The sequence below is a fragment of the Sinocyclocheilus rhinocerous genome, unplaced genomic scaffold, assembly GCF_001515625.1.
Source record: "Sinocyclocheilus rhinocerous isolate Xijiao unplaced genomic scaffold, SAMN03320098_v1.1 scaffold77, whole genome shotgun sequence".
NCBI classification, from domain to species: Eukaryota; Metazoa; Chordata; class Actinopteri; order Cypriniformes; family Cyprinidae; genus Sinocyclocheilus; species Sinocyclocheilus rhinocerous.
In genome coordinates this window covers 995,919-1,013,663 of record NW_015635045.1, presented here as the reverse complement: position 1 = coordinate 1,013,663, position 17,745 = coordinate 995,919, and the positions used below count along the sequence as shown (strand labels likewise).

Sequence of the window (17,745 nt, the reverse complement as noted above, 5' to 3'; positions counted from 1 at the left end):
ATATATATATATATATAATGCCACTGTTACTATTGTTACTTCAATAAAATAATACCTTTTTTCATTTTTTTTCATAGCCAGTAGAAATATTCATGACCAGTACATTTTCTCAATTCAACCACCATTGACAGGTGTGGCAGAAAGTTAATTTTGGACTCTACTCACATGTCATTACTGTGTGGCACAGGGGGAGCTGGTGAGGTCACATGATCAAAACAGCTATCCAAAGGCTGTTTCTAATATACTCTAGAACTGTAAACTGTACCACTATATTATTACTCAAAACAGACCTCAACACCTATCAGAAAACAAACTTTCATTTATAGGTAAAGGATGTTTTTTTTAATTATTTGAAATAAAACAAATGCACACATTTTGGAAAAAAAATATAGAACTATATCCAAGTGTTTGAATGTCCTGAATATAATTTAACAAAAATTAGAATAGTATTGATACTTTGTGATTCCCTTTAACATTCAATCAAAGTGGATAGACATTTTAACCACTGTAAAAATAAATATTTGATATGAAACATGGAAGCTCAACTATGAAAATCCTATGAAAATATTATTTACTGAAATAATATAAAACATTAATTAATTGGATTGTACAGCAAAACTATGTGTACTAAATACACTTAGCATACAGGACTCCATCCCTACTCGCAGTTCAGTGTGAAAGAAACTGATCTTCAATGTCATATTTAATTATATTTGAAATGGCTTTTATCTTGAAAAGAAAAAAAATCAGCATAAACCCATTTGTAAAACATGCAAGAGAAAACAGCTGGTGGCCTCCTCCAAAGAGAATTTTGACTGAAAGTTAGTGTACAAAAATAAAATAATAAAAAAAAAACATTGAAATTAATAAAGCAGCCTTCTCTCAATCTGCGGCAGCAAGAAGTCTGATACATCCCACTCTTTCATCTGAGATCACAAGGTAGAAATGAAAAGCTGAAACACAGACAGAATTCAACGTGAAAGGTGAATGTGAAAAGGACAAACTGTTGTCTGTTCCTGTCGACATTTCTATGGGTTTGGCACTGTCTTCACAGGAGACTAAAGCACATGAGACAAGTGCTGGCAGCAAAACAAACACACCCTGAATATCCTGGACGACCCTGACACCAAAAATTTCAGGCTAAACTTTCATCATCATACGTATGTGTACCAAGGTCAAGGCCAAGGTCCTTTTAGCAGCAGATGAGCAGGACTTTAGATCTGTCATGACTGTCTACCGTCTTCACCTGTGACAACACAAACACACACCCACGTGTGCGTCATTCTCTTCCCCCCTGCGGCAGAAGCTCTCTGGCTGTCACTCCTCATCACTCTTTTAAGCTGAAGCCCAAGAATTCACAAGAAGTCACAAATATAAGAAAGTTCTTTTTTTTCTTGAATGTGCCCTTAGGACTGTGTTTGGGTTATGTGGTGATGCATGCTCGTTCATACACTGTCCACTTAAAATCGTTTGCAATTTATTGTGCAAGTATTTTATTGCATATGGACACCTCTCCCTTGCCCTACCGAGCGTGAAATCCTCACTACAGGCAGTGGGTATATTTAGAGGTGAGGTAACACTTCAGGAGTACACTCAACTAAATGAATCCTCACCTTCCTAACACCACATGCACTTTAACTTCAATATAGTTCTATGGAAAGACACGCATTACTTTTTTTTAGGAAAAAACTAAACAAAAAACACAAACCTCAAAGCCCATTATCAAAAATTCATTCTGAAAGAGATTCCTATGATATTGTTCCTCTGTGTCATTATAGTTGTGGTGTGGACTTCTGTATTCTCTTAGAATTAAACAATTATTGAAACTTCACAGTTCTTCCTCAGCATGAATGTGCGAACTCTCACAAGTACTATTTTTTTTAGCAGCTGGCAAAAACATCCTGTTGTTCAATATTTTCTGTCTCAACACACACTCACCAACCCTCTACGGACAGTCCTAAGACAAGAACGCATTTTGGTTTTAGGTTTTAGGACAACAAATATATATAAAAGTTCAAAAGAGCGAACGCACACAACCTGATTAATATTCATGAATTCAGTAGTTCATTAATCCTTGGTGCGTTTTATATTGTTCTTATTAGTAGAATTCGTATCACTAAACTTATACTTAGCCTCCAACTCACACTGGCGAGTAAAATCTGAGAATTTATTAGCCATTGGCTAATATTAGACATCATTTAGTCGCCCAGAGTGAAGATTTAGTCGCATATGCGAGTGATTTACTCGCAATGTAGAGGGTTGCTCACACAAAAAGAGAATGATTCATGTGTCCAAGAGGCATCTCTCCTCCCATTAAGAAATACAGAGACCACAGCTCACCCTGTAATCACACACAACACAGCCAAAGAAGTAAAAATAGACTTTGTTTTTACTGGGCAAGGTTTGACTGGGAGGGGCGACAGCAGGGTCGGGAACTCAACACTGTCATCCCAAACCTTAAATCTGAGAAGATACAGACACATATACATAAACAGTTTATTGATTCTCAAGGGGAAATTTAGGAGGACTGTATATGCACAATAGACTTACGGCTAGAAAGACTAAAGACAGAAATACAGACAGACAGGAGAAAGAAACTATTATCGAAACAAAAGAGGCAACCAAAGGATTTTCTCAGATCTAGCCTTTAACTTGAATTGAACTAGCAAAACCACTTCAAACGAAGACAGATATAGCCTATGATTAGCAAGACAGACCAGCGTTTTAAACTCTCGCTTCACAGTAAAGTCTCAAATCGTTCCCACAAACAGCTGGTCATGGTTTCAAATTTGCGCCTGAGGAAAATTAAGATCTTAAATAAATAAAAAGAGATAAATTGCAGTACGGTTCTTATCAGATAAATGTATAGATCATAATATTAGAACTGGATAGACTTTCAAAACTGCCAAATATTATCCTTATATTGTAATCTTTACGATCACAAGCTGTAATCATTGCCTCAACTTATAGAAGGATAGCATAATTTTGTCTGAATACATGACTAATTACATGACATTATTATTTTATTATTATTATTATTAATAATAATAATTGTATTATTATTATCTTAGAGCTGTATATTTTGCCATATGGACATTACTTTGCTGCCAGCTGATGGGCTCCCCTTCATTAGTACAAAATTTCATCTCTTGAATCAGTCACATCTGGCTTTTTGATTGTAACATTTGAAACATGCATTTTCTATAGCAGTTTTAAAACAATACATGAAAAGGACTTGTGAATTTAAATGAATGATACTACATTTTTACATTAATTTATGATAGAATATATGAGAATATTGAACGTGATATACAAAAACATTTAATCCATTAAAATGCCTTTATTTACATGGCTCTTGACAAAAAGGTTCAAAACTCATTATATATTAGTAGGTATTTCTCATTAAATTCAGTGGCTTGATGATGCACTGGTTGGAAGTCGCTTGGAAAAAGCCCCACAAGTTAAGAAAACATTTACAATAATAAAATGGGATTTGATGATTATCTTTACAATAATGGTAAAGGTTTTCTTAATGGGTTCGTTTCAACGGCGCACTGCTGTACATCACTCTAGTGCGCACTGATCCACAGAAGATCATGTTAAAGACACGCTGCTGCTTTTCTAGTACACATTTGAAGTTAGTCGTGCATTGGTGTATAAACGGTGCCGAACGGAAGCGCTAGCGGTCATGTTCCGTGTATCATCCAGCATCAGTGCTGCATCCTCCAGCAGCCCACCGGGCCCCCACCCACCACCACAACACTAGCGGCTCCAATCCAGAGCGCACGACACGCCAAGACAAAAGACTGCTTCGCCGGCTGTTATCGCGGCCCGGTGATTACTAGATAGAGCTCATAAACAGAGCCGTGAGAAGGATTCAGAGAGAGTAGAGAAAGCCATATGTGGATTCAGAAAACTAGGCGGTGCGCGGAAGCACGCTAAACGTTATAAAATGGGTCTCAAGACCTCTCTAAACGCTCACAATTAGGTTACAGGGAAACGAAGGGAGGCGACACCGACCCCGAAACACAGCAGCAGCATCCTTAATGAACGAGTAATAACGTAACATAAACACACTCACGCGCCCTCAGTTACTGACGGTCACATTTTAAAACACACAAGCACGCACTTCGACGCGTTAATATTACAGCTACTTACATGTATGCTGGCGAGAGTGGAGAGGACCTGGACGTTTTAAGGACGGGCACGGGAAATTTCCAGCTGACGGGCGAACCGCTTTTCCATTTCAACGGCATGTTTTTCCAGTCAGCACCTCTGAGATACAGCGCGAATGAGAATAGCCGTCAAGAGCGAGTCCATGAAGAGGCGACCAGCGCGGGCTTCCATCCCCGACAGCCCTCACCGAGAGCAGGGAAGAGGAAGAGGAAAATAAAGAGGAGGATCGACCGCCGACACAGGCAGCTCTGTTTGAGGCAGCTCTGTCTGAATACCGCAGAGAAGGTTGGCGGAAAATCGAGAGGAATAACACTTAAGCCTGAGCCGAGAGGTGAAAAGCAGGTGTGCCTGAGCCGAGCATCATCTCCTGAGAAAGAGAGAGGGATGATGATGATGATGATGGAGGGGAGGAAAAAATAGGCACCGTCGCGTCCAGTCAGTGCAAGGAAGAGGCATGCGCGGTCGGTGCACTGGATGTTCAGCTATAGTGCCACCTTGTTTGAATGCAGGCTGAGTATGGCAAGCTTTGTTAACATTTATTCACTTATCTACTATCTATTGTAGGCAGGGCCTAAAATTAACACTCGCCAAGCACCAAATGCGAGTAAAAATAGGCATTGGCGAGTATGTAACAGTGTCAGTCGCCAGTTGGCGGGTAAAACTTTTACGAAATATAACAATGCAATGTAGTGAGAACAACAGCCAGTTTTTAAAGAGATTCGCTGTTTCTGACCCAAGCGAATAAAATAATCTTTTCCTGCTGCTAATCTTTTCCATTCTGACTAGACATTAGATATGATAATTTACAAAACAATTATAGTAAAATATATATTACTAAAAAACTAGGAAATATGTACATCTATCATGTACAGATACCAGTATCTATGGAAAAACTATTGGAATAGTTACTGGTAACTAAGTCCCAATAACAAATGGAAAATATACTAGTCAGAACTAAGTTGATATGTGAACACAGATTATTTCACAGTTACTATTAGGAAAATGAGTGTTAACATGCTAATAGGATCTAGTGTGTAATCAATATTTACAAGTATCTATTAATAATTAATATTTACAAGTGAATAATTTATAGTCACTATCAGAATAAGTACTATTATCAGATGTATAGTAACTAGTGAAAACTGAAAATAACTTATTTAGTTAATTAATATTAATTAAGAAAAAAGTAATAGTAAAAAAAAGATTTGCTAGTTAGTTTTAAGTACAGAAAAAATGTTAAACTGGCTTGCCATAGCTGACTGCAGAGCGCTAGTGAGTGAGAGAGAGTCTCAGAGCTCAGATAAGAGTTTAATGACCTGGCATAAAATACAACACACAACTGCAGGCACAAGAAATATAAAACCTAAGTATGATTCTATTGAACATTAAAGAACATCACTTCTGTTCCTCTGTGTTGTATAATAGTGAAGAATTCCCCTCTGATGTCCATTATGAGAGACAGGTCTTTTCAAAACATCTCTCTAGCTAGGCGGCGCAAGCAGGGCACAAACTCCACCGCGGGGCTCTTCACCCACTGTCGTGACAGCACATGTCAAAGAGGAGACAGAGGGAAAGAAAGAGCTACCACATTCGTTTCTGCGATTATGTCCGTCTTCATTTAAAGTGCTGACAAAAAGTCAGAGTAGATGTCCTTTAACTTATTCAATTGCTTTCTGGATGTGCTACAATGTTTAAAAACGTGACCAAGTGCGCCTCACATTGGGTCCAATGTAAATTAATTTTGCATTTAAATAAGACACTATCAACAAACAACCAAATGTTATAAACGTTAAAACTACGGCTTAAAAGAAATTGTGGTCAGCTATTCCTTTTATTCAGCAAGGATGCATTAAATTAATCTAAAGTGACAGTAAATTGTTGAAAAATATTTTCAAATAAATGCTAATTTTGAGCTTTTTATTCATCAAAGACAGTAATTATTGTTGTACAGCATGAAAAAAAAAATGTATTTAAATTTTAATAAATATATTTATGTGTGCATGCCCAGTAGCCGCAGCTGTATCCCAACCACAAATCAGACTCGAGAGTAGATTAACTTTAGAGGACTTAAACTTTAAAAATGGTGTGGTCCGTGGTTAAAATAAAATGCGTTCTGATGTTCATTCATGTTCATTTCGTGCTTTAAGTAAATATGAAAAGACAATCGATTCACGTGCCCCTTTAACTGAGGCAATACAGTCATCTGTCAATAAAGACCCACAAAACGGTATTTATTGTTTGAATTTCTTTAATAATTACAAAATTTGAAAGCTGAGAGTCCTGAGACCTGGTTTCATACCAGAAGTAACCTGCTCTGTCTTGTCTGTCGGTGTGTTGCCAGTTTCCTCTTTGCTCTGCGATGTATTTTTTTTACTGCGTGAGAACATGATGTGTAGTGTGAGAGCGGCATTGTTTATTGGAGATAGCAACAGTTAACTAAGGAGGGCAGGTTTTTGTGAATGGTCAATTTAGTTGGTTTATTTTCATTGCAACCATGTACAATTAAACAATGTTATTTCAGTTTCACCCGGAAATTAAAGATACGACAGGCGGTTAGGTTAACATGTGCGATAAGTAATATCATCTAACCACTAGCTTATGTAACTAAAGACAGACAGATGCCCAATACTCACCCAAAAGGATGGTACAGTCATTGCTGGCAACCATTCTAAATATCTATCTACTCAAAACATCTATGACCATATTTTGATCTGTTTGAGAAGGAGTCTGGCACTTATTTATACTCACACTGCAATGCAAACTGAATTATGTATATGGAAACACAGGGGAGAAGTAACACATACATACACAACAAAGAGTTTCAAAGTTCACACAAGGCCTGCTATGGATCTTATAAGCTGAGCTTAGAAATAGAGAGATCATCAGAGGCAATCTGTGAGTTAATTCTACTTGTGTCTCAATAGCACAAGTCAGTTAACAATACTAAAGCAATCTTCTTCAAAATTCACGTGTGTACCAGACAGCAGGTGAGATGCGTTCAACCAAAGTAATCACACCACAATGATCAAACAGCAAGAGATATAAACCGCATTTTAAAAGGACAGACAGCGCCTCTAGCTGTAAGCCTATGGAAGCATATGTGTAGCATAATTCAATTTGAAATGTAATATGCAACATAGCAATGCAGTATGTAAAATGGCAATGTATTTCTGTATTTAAATTAACATTTTCCCATACATATGTGCAACATTTAGTGCAAAATGAAAATGAAAATTCAATTATATAATTAAATTTGTTTCATTTCCTACACTTGTTTTAATATGCAATGAAAAACATATTTTAAAGCTTTAGAAGTTGCAAAATTAAAATGTATTACCCAAATTGATTAGATATGTTTAACATGTCCAAGCAAAAACTGTAGCAAAATTATCATGAGAATTTTGAGAATTTCAGAATGCATTCTGAGCCAAAGGTGCAGCAAACGGGTAGCAAAATGGTGATTTAAATGTCTTTTATTTTTCTTAAATACATTGACACTTACATATATGACGAGCCGAGCACGCCCCCTACCTGACAATCATTACATCAAGGCGGGGCTCGACAGCAGGACGCACAATAGGTCAATATTCACCCGTTCACCGTTAACCAAACGCTTTTTACCTGCCTGAACATCTCTCACCGTTTACACTCCGACTGATGCACATAGCAAAAAGACAGTGCTATTCTACACTTATTTACCTATTTGCCACCTTACACCATGGCTACACCGGACGCGACATCTGTCGTGTCGCATCACGCCGCATCCATTGTAGACAGCATCACTGATTATTAGGGCTGTCAAAAAAATGTGAATTTCGAATATTCTTAGAATTTACAATAAAAATTCACATTCGAATGCAAAAACGTTGCATTCTAATTTTAGGTGTGCATTAAGGAGGCAGCCTTATCAGTGGCGCACGAGATGCGATGACGATGTAAGTGTCGTTGCATTATAATGTTTTTGTTAGTCTATCCAGTTGAAGCCATAGATGCGGCGCTGCTGCGTTGTTCATTAAACAAATATTGCGGGAAAAGAGAACATCAATGCGGAGAAGATCTTGTTTACATCAAAACTGAAACCAAGCCGTTCACACAGAACACATATTTTGCGCATTTTCTAGAGGGACATCTATCACCGTTGCACTCGTATCTCGCACAAAGGAGCCGCATGTTTAGAAAGCCATGTAAAATTAATGATTAATTAAATTTTAACTTTGAAAAAAACATATAATCAAGGTTTTTTTTCCCCATCCCACTGCATCTCAGGTTTTTAAATGAAAAATGTACTCTGTGTGATTGGCTTTCTGCCATTTGTATTAAACTATGCATACATACATGATGCTGTTTTGTTTATAGTTGTTTAAGCAACTTAATTATAAACATTATTTTAAACATTATGCACTTTTTTCACAGATAGTCATGTTATCTTATGCTTTGAATAAACGTGCATTAGTAATATTTTGCTCGATGCGCCCTCTTGTGGCCTCAGAAGAGAAGCCAAAAGCTTTTCTTCACCCTAACTGAAATTATGCATTTTAAATTGCATTTTCTTTCAGAATCATCATTCGCTGATGGAGAGGAAAAGTTAGATACTATAGAATTTTATTTTATGAAAATTAGATAAAGAAGTTTTCGCACTGAAAGTGATCTCGCGCTCATAGAACTTAAGACATGCCAGGCTATATCTGCAGCTAATCTGAATAAAAAGCAGAATGAACTGAAACGTTAAAACAATAAACACAATAAATAAAATTTATGAATGATGCAGTGCTAATTGACATCATTTATTACAGTACAGAAACTATAAAGTATATTTTCTACCTTATTCTGTGCAGAAAATTGAAATAATTGTTTGTAGTATAAACAATCATAAAATTGCCATTAGAAAAAATAAATAAATTACAAATGATTGATTATTGTCCAGCAGTGTATTTGATTTCTTGTAGCAAATTCAAAGTAAGAGATAAGAAAATAATTATACATAATAATACTTCTGTCACTTCTGAAATGATGGCTACACCCCTGGTGTGACAAAATGTTAGCCTATACACAATACTTTTAAAGCTCTTTTTTTAAATCTTGGCTTACATAAATTAATACATATGCCATGTCATGCCATAGCATCATTAAACTAGCATATAATAACAAAAGTTTTTTTTTTTCTGTAACCTATGGTTCTCTTACCATAAAGGCTGCTGTGTAATTTGCCCCCTTACTAAGCATTTAAAGAATTTAAGGGAAGCATTTAAATAATCCTGTGAATGCACTTAAAGAATGCAGAATCAAATCGTTAATCGAATTTAATCGAATTTAATCGTGAATCGAATTGAATAGTTCTGAATTTGCAAAAATCGTTCTTGAATCGAATCGAAAACCTATGAATCGTGAATCGAATCGATTAGCTGTCTACCCAAAGATTCACAGCCCTAGTAAATAAGTGTATAATAGCACTGTCTGTTTGCTTACGTGCATCAATCGGAGTGTAAACTGTGAGAGATGTTCAGGCAGGTGAAAAGCGTTTGGTTAACGGTGAATATTGACCTATTGTGTGTCCTGTTGTTGAGCCCCGCCTTGATGTAATGATTGACAGGTAGGGGGCGTGCTCGGCTCGAAATGCATTTTCAAATCCACAATGACTTAAACTATATTCATTGCGGGGTATTTAACCAAAATGCAATTAAAACGTCATATATGTAAGTGTCAATGCATTTAAGCAAAATAAAAGACATTTAAATCACCATTTTGCTACACCTTTGGTTCAGAATGCATTCTGAAATTCTCACTGCATTTTGCTACAATTATCACGCAGTATTATGATGAAAATGCAGTCCCAAGTGTCCTAACCCTAAGTCTAAATGCATTAAGGAAAAACAGCATTTAAATGATAATTTTGCTACAGTTTTTGCTTGGACATGTTAAACATATCTAATCAATTTGGGTAATACATTTTAATTTTGCAACTTATAAAGCTTTAAAATATGTTTTTAACTTGCATATTAAAACTAGTATAGAAAATGGCAAATTTAAATTATATAATTGAATTTTCATTTTCATTTTGCACTAAATTTTGCACATATGTATGGGAAAATGTAAATTTAAATACAGAAATACATAGCCATTTTGCATATTACATTTCAAGTTGAATTTTGCTACACATATGCTTCCATACAAGCCTGCAGCTCAGAACAGATGCGTCACTGTGATAAATTGGACAGTGTATCTGTTAACAGAAGCCTTCATTAGGAGTTAATCTGTGAAGGAACACTAACAGACACAACAGCAAATTAACCACTCACTAAAATAAAAATCAATGTTGTTCTTTAGCTTACTTCTGACTCACCCCCCCCCTCTTCTCCAGCTACTATGGATTCTCCATTAAGGTATTACAGATAATGGTGAAAGATTAGCGGCTGCAAGAAAGGCAAGCTAAACGACACAGAGAAGCTTAGCATGATGTCATTGCTTGTCTTTCTGATTTAAACTGTTTCTAGAAAATCTGGAATCTGGGTTGTGACCTTATCAAAAGCCACTCGCATCCAAATGAAGCTGACATGAAAGAAAGCTGATTTGCATTTCAAGACATGACACTGCAATTTTCCATGTTTCTAATCTTGCTGAGATGAGTGTTTGGAGTAGACAGGTGGGATGGGGCAGAGAGGGCTTTACTGAACCCACGGACTGAATGTGCATTGTAGATGAGAGTGCAAGGGTCTGGCAGTGGCCACTTCAAAAGCAGGTTCTCGTGAGCTCAGCAAAGAAGACATGAATCAAGCCATTGTCAAATTTAATTTCAGTCAAGCATGAAGCTCAGGTACATCCAAGAAAACAAAGATGCACAGACAGACAAATTCAGTGAACATCTTTAGTTGAATGGCCTGAAACAAGATGTTGGTCCATAGAGGAGAATAAGTTCATACTTGGGAAGCCATCACCTCAGCAAAATCTGCCTTTCTGACATTGAAATAGGCCATTTACGCAATTTGTGCAAATTGCGTAAACTCACTCACTTTCACTTTAAATTCCAGTCATGTGATTCCTGTCACCTTTTTTCCATCGGTCTGGAGTTTGCAGGTATGCAAGTTAGTCAGTGAACACCCAAAAACTGAATAGTTTACAAAAGTTTAATTCTAAGGCTGGGTATTTATACACATCCACTTTAAATTTGATTCTGATTAACAAGCGCTCAGTTTGATTCAGATTAATTAGATTTTATTTCATTTATAATGCCCATTTCGGTAAAAGGACAAACTTTAGAGTCATTTGTTTGTGAATCAGACTTGGCTGGTTGCACTGTGTTTTTGATTTACTAAAAAGAATCAGTTCACAATCTTTTGCTCATGAATTGGTCAACACTAACTTTTTTGTTTTTTGCTATGGATGGGGCTGCGGAACAGATTCAGAAAAAACTGCTGAAAACATTGGCTACTAGAGTTAAAGATCTTGAGCATCAAGAATCATTATAAGCATTTTTTAAATGAAGAAAGATTTATCAAAGAAAAATAAAATACCCAGCCCTAGAAAATTCTGTCATTATTTACTCACCCTCATGCAGTTCCAAAACTGTATGACCTTCTTTTTACTGCGGAACATAAAATATATTTTTAAATCCTAGCTAATTGCATTACTCTTAAAAAGGATGTGTTGAAAACAACACAACCTGTGTCGTTTCTTAACACTCCACTGTGTCTAGATAAGGACAACACATTTCATGTTAATTTTAACTCAACCAAAGTGTTAATCCTGCTAACACACAAAGTGTTACCAGTGAAAAGCTCCCGAAGAGTTAATATCAAGTTCGTATTTTTAATTTTAAAAAAAATGTGATATTCGACATCACACATTATTAATTTTTATTTATGTATTTTCCTCAGCATGCAGGCGATAATGAGTTTTGGTGAGATGAAGTTTCTTGTTTATCTGTCTGTCACATCAATAACCGTCCCAAGCGTTTCAGGGGCATCTTCCATTCAAAGCTGCAAGAGTGCAAATAAAGGCACAGATTATTTATACACATAACGAGTATAGCAAGCTAATGTTAGCTAGAAAGCCAAGAAAAACGTAAGCGTCAGAGATAATGTTAATGTCTTGGGGCATTTTACACAATACATGGCACAGTGAGATCTGTTCAGCGATGCGGTGAACGACATGAATTTCCTCATGTGAAACACTACGTGTCAATGATTAATTAAAAGCAATTGCACTCACAATAAATCTAACAACAGAAACCATAAAGCTTGCTAAAGTAGGTTCCCACCACAGAAATCATGTAGCGTTAACACAGGCACGGCTCACAGTGCCATTCGTGAGGCAGTTTTCCGGCTACCGCGTATGTGTGTAAAACGCCCTTTGACCATCTACAAATGATTACAAAAGATGGCCTATTTTAAAATCTTCTAATGCCAAATATAAACTTTTTTCTTACCTCCACACATGGAAGATTTCCATTGATGATGAAAAGGTGAAGTGTGAGGAAACTATCTTGTGAAAAGAATGACGGCTCATATTGGACACACTGCGATGCAATTTTTTCTTTTATGTTTTTAACACACAGCATTACACAAAATGTGTTAAAATATTCACAACACAAATTTAAAAAAAATTAACACCCTTTTTGAGAGTGTATAACACAAGAGAACACAGCAAGAGACAAGCAAGACAATGTGATTCACTCCAGTAGAAAAGCATGCTATAGTATGCCTATTTGCGTGCCATGTGCTTAAATGGATGGTTTAAACATCAAATTTGCTGTTAATTTACACCCTCAAGCCATCAAAGAACAACAGTATTTCAAAACTGTGGTCCTTGGTGATTCAAAAAATGCAAGTCAGTGGCTTACAGTCACATTGAGAAAAAAAACAAAACAAATACAGGCAACACAAAATTAATACTTCTCCTGATGATATATAGAGGTTTTATGAAGCGAAACAATCGGCATCTGCAAGAAACAGTGCATTATTTACATTATTACCTGCAGTCCATAGCCTCAGGCAAACGGGGAAATCCGCAAACTGGTTTCAGCTAAAAATCTTCTTGACTGTTTTACTGAATAAAAAAAAAAAAGTCAAATCTTGGATGGCCTGAGGGTGAGTAAATAAACAGCAAAATTTCATTTTTGGGTGAAATATCCATTTAAGAAGCCCTGTGTATGAGCGTGTGAAACAGATGTGCAGTTGAAGAAAAAGAGGTTCACAGAGTAGTAAAAAAAACACAACACACACACACACACCAGTAATAACCTTCACTGTGCACAGATGATGCTCGATTACTTGAACAATCAGCTTTGACATACTGTCGCAATTATTTCTGGGGCAATATATCGCACAACAAAAAGTTGTTATCGTGACAGGCCTACACACCTCACACTACCTTCGTTTCTGCTTTCCCTTGTGCTTTACTCATCATTTTCTCACGTGAAAGAGCAAATGTTCTTTATCCTATTACATCCTAGACTCTCGCTGCCCTCCTTACCACCTTAATCACTCTATTAATACATTTCTATAAATAGCCACGGCTCACCCTCACCACGCATTAAGCACTTAATTAAGTGGGTGAGGACAGAAGGGTGTGTATTTAAGAGACAGAGAGCGATGCTATTATAAACCTCGCTGTCTCTGCCATCATGTCGACAGCATTGTACAGTGGTAAACGTGCCACTAATGCTGCACACCCTCGCGGTCGTCTAAAGCAGTTCCTGTTCCGCAGCTCTCACAGCTCACCTGCACAGCCTGAAGCCAAACATTACAACCATTTCTGCTAGTACCTCAGTCAATACATCATGTGTGGCAAGCAGCTGTGTAATGTCACAAACTCGTGAATAAAGATGAATAATTCAAACGATTCATACCAATCGACTTGAGCTGGGAAAGTGAAACCAACCTTTGCTCTATTTCCCCAGAATCAGTTCATGATCTATGAAAAAGCCTGCATGATTACTTGGATACTATCTGAAGAAGGACACTATATTATTATAATATATATATTAAAATATATAATTATTATTATAAAAACATATTTTCCAGGAAAAAGAGCAGGGCTTCCTTGACTATAAAACAGAAATATTAATGGCACAGCAGAGGTATTGCCATGAAAATGGATTTAAATGTTAAATCACAAATCACACTGGTCACTGTGAACAGATCTGTGCTTCACACTCAAAGAGTGAGTTTCAAAAACTGTGTGGGCTCAAGCAGAGAACATTTCAAAGAACATGCTGCTCTTAGTGAGAACAAGAGGCTGAATAAAAACAAGGGCAACATTTCTACTAAAGCTGAGAATCGCAATAGGTAGTCCGCATTTATCCATGCTAATAGTAAGGTTTTTGACTAATTAAATTAAATCAAATAGAATTAAGAATAAAATTGAATTTAATGCTATACGTAGTGCTATACCTGGTCATTAATGCTATCATAATCACTTATATTTACACTGTTCAAAAATTGGGGGTCAACATGATTTTTATTAAAAAAAAAAAAGTCTCTTATGCTCACCAAGTAGGGCCGGCGCCAGGGGAGTGTGAAAATAGATTTTTTAATTATGAAATATAATGGTTTATTTAACAAAATATAGTTGCCAAATGCATAGACTTTCTAGCATTAATATGATGCTATAGCAACAATTTAGGACAGTCTGTTTCACAAAGTCGCATTAATTGTTCCATCTCTGACACAAATTCCCGCGGCAAGCGGTGCAAGAATGCAGCACTACTGAGTAAGCTATGATGAAATAATTTTTTAATGTTTAATAGAGGGCTAGATGACCGTAGTTAGTTAATTATTTAGCTGTATTGTTATTGCTTGTTGCTGTTCAAGTTGTTCTAACTTAAAATGATGCATCTATTAAATTGGTCGCAATGAATGTATTATGTCAGGGAATCTATCGCAATGAACTTGTGTTTCATTGTAAAGCAGACACAGTTAAGTATTTCTGGTGGTTGTGGTGGTATCACTTGTCTATATTTGTGGTAAAACTGCTGCCTAAGACATATTTACTTCCTGGATGTCAGATTTGCGAATTTGGTGGCTATACAATTTTGTTTTATTAATACTCTGCCATCTGTATTTGCTAAGTAGCTTTTAGTAGGGTCGTTCACTCAAATGCATTTTTTCATTCCACTGCTGTACTTTTCCAATGTATTTCAATGTAAATGAGCTACTCGACGTCTTGAATGCTGTGCTCTCGTCTCAGGTCTTTATAGCAGCTTCTTCTCGCTCATAATTCTCGTGCATAATACATCATTCTAATAATAATACATAATACACGGCACTCAAGTTCAAAGAAATTCAGCTTCTAAAACACGTCTCTAGACCTTGCACTTAAAAAAAAACAAAAAAAAAACTGACCCATCTCGCGACCAAAACACTATCTGTGTGAACCCAGTATTCTAGTAGTAGTGGGCAGGTTTGTTTACGGTCCGACAAATACGTGAATGGGCTACATATGTTTTTTTACTTTTACTTTGTGCTATGTCATCGCCCCCTTTCGTCACCACAACCGCCCCCTCATCAGTGCTGCGCTGGCGCCGGCTCCATCACCAAGGTTGATTTATTTGATCAAAAATACAGTAAAAAGAGTAGTATTGTGAAATATTCATATTAATAATACACACATTGTTCTTCCTTGTCAAAGAATGGTCTCTCTTTCCATAATACTGTACACCCACATCTTTTGTAAGGCACTTTGTAAACAAGGTCCTACATAAAGTTTTTTCTTAAAAACTTCCACTGGTTTGGAAGAGATTCATTTTATTTTACAATAAAAAAAGACCTTTAAATATTCCACGGTTTTTCTTCTGCTCTTTAACATATGACTGACAAGCTATTTTGTTCAATCTTACAGACTTTCTACATATAGTCATTATTATGCAGGAATTATGCAAAACATCATACAACAAGGCTTACATCTGAAACAATCCTTTTCTCTAAGAAGGGATGAAGGGAGAGAAGATGAAATAAAAGCTTCTAAACGATCAGCACGTCATGAATGTTTTGATCTGAGAGCTTCTGGTGGCTGTATGATCTAGCAAAGTATTTTTGGCAAATCTTAAAGAAAATCCACAATTAATCCGCATTTGTCATTTTCAAAGCATTTTAGGAGTAGTAGCTCACACACAGAGGCACTTACAAACTGGCATATTGAGCGGATTCTGAATTGGGCATTGCCGTCATGCATTCAACAAACATGTCTGTGATTTGGTACAATGCTCAACGCTGCAAAGAGACTAACTCACTTCATTAAGCACGTAAAGAAGGGCAGGAAAAAATGGCTGAGAAGGCAGGAAGGGACTAGTATAGATAAAAACGGCAAGAAGTAATGTGGAATGGGGGAAATAAGTGAGAGGATGAAAAGTGTCACAGCGAGTGCTGACAATGGAAGAGAGAGGAGAAAAAATTATGGAAAGTTCACAAAATATTCTTATATGAATCCCCATCATCATGCTGAACTTTAAGACCCTAAAACAGTCTTTAAACCGCTACACTCTTAAAAAATAATGCTTCCAAAAGGGGGTTTTTCTGTTGCAATGCCATAGAAGAACCATTTTTGGTTCCTCAAAAGAACCTTTCTGTGCACAGCTCTTAAAATAACCATTTTTTCTCAGTGTGAAAAACTTTTTAAATATCTTTTACAAGTTGTTTGACTGAAATGTGTGTTGGCAGTGTGTGTACACAACCACCCTATAATGATAAAGATCCACCCAGTGTTTTGTTTTTTTAATCTCGTTAAATCATTACCCCTTTCTCATATCAAGCTGTACTCACATGCCTGAAGTGTTGGGTTCGAGTCCACCCAAGTTAAGAATAAAATTGAATTTAATGCTATACGTAGTGCTATACCTGGTCATTAATGCTATCATAATCACTTATATTTACACTGTTCAAAAATTGGGGGTCAACATGATTTTTATTAAAAAAAAAAAAGTCTCTTATGCTCACCAAGTAGGGCCGGCGCCAGGGGAGTGTGAAAATAGATTTTTTAATTATGAAATATTTTAACAAAATTAACAAAATATAGTTGCCAAATGCATAGACTTTCTAGCATTAATATGATGCTATAGCAAACAGTCTGTTCAGTCTGTTTCACAAAGTCGCATTAATTGTTCCATCTCTGACACAAATTCCCGCGGCAAGCGGTGCAAGAATGCAGCACTACTGAGTAAGCTATGATGAAATAATTTTTTAATGTTTAATAGAGGGCTATATGATCGTAGTTAGTTAATTATTTCGCTGTATTGTTATTGTTTGTTGCTGTTCAAGTTGTTCTAACTTAAAATGATGCATCTATTAAATTGGTCGCAATGAATGTATTATGTCAGGGAATCTATCGCAATGAACTTGTGTTTCATTGTAAAGCAGACACAGTTAAGTATTTCTGGTGGTTGTGGTGGTATCACTTGTCTATATTTGTGGTAAAACTGCTGCCTAAGACATATTTACTTCCTGGATGTCAGATTTGCGAATTTGGTGGCTATACAATTTTGTTTTATTAATACTCTGCCATCTGTATTTGCTAAGTAGCTTTTAGTAGGGTCGTTCACTCAAATGCATTTTTTCATTCCACTGCTGTACTTTTCCA

General features: G+C 36.4%; 1 protein-coding gene across 6 annotated transcripts in view; it reads right to left on the bottom strand.

Annotated features, from left to right (window-relative positions):
* The window catches only part of LOC107746378 (kelch-like protein 13), a 53,975-nt gene that overhangs the window by 18,440 nt on the left and 17,790 nt on the right, over positions 1-17,745 (bottom strand). For 2 of the 6 annotated variants that reach the window (XM_016560561.1, XM_016560564.1), the window contains exon 1: positions 4,159-4,683. The exons of the other annotated variants lie outside the window; for them this stretch is intronic. In XM_016560561.1, the coding sequence (XP_016416047.1) occupies positions 4,159-4,256 (98 nt within the window). In that variant the 5' untranslated portion in view covers positions 4,257-4,683. Of the gene's footprint in view, positions 1-4,158; positions 4,684-17,745 lie in introns of those variants that run through there. 6 annotated transcript variants of the gene reach the window in all.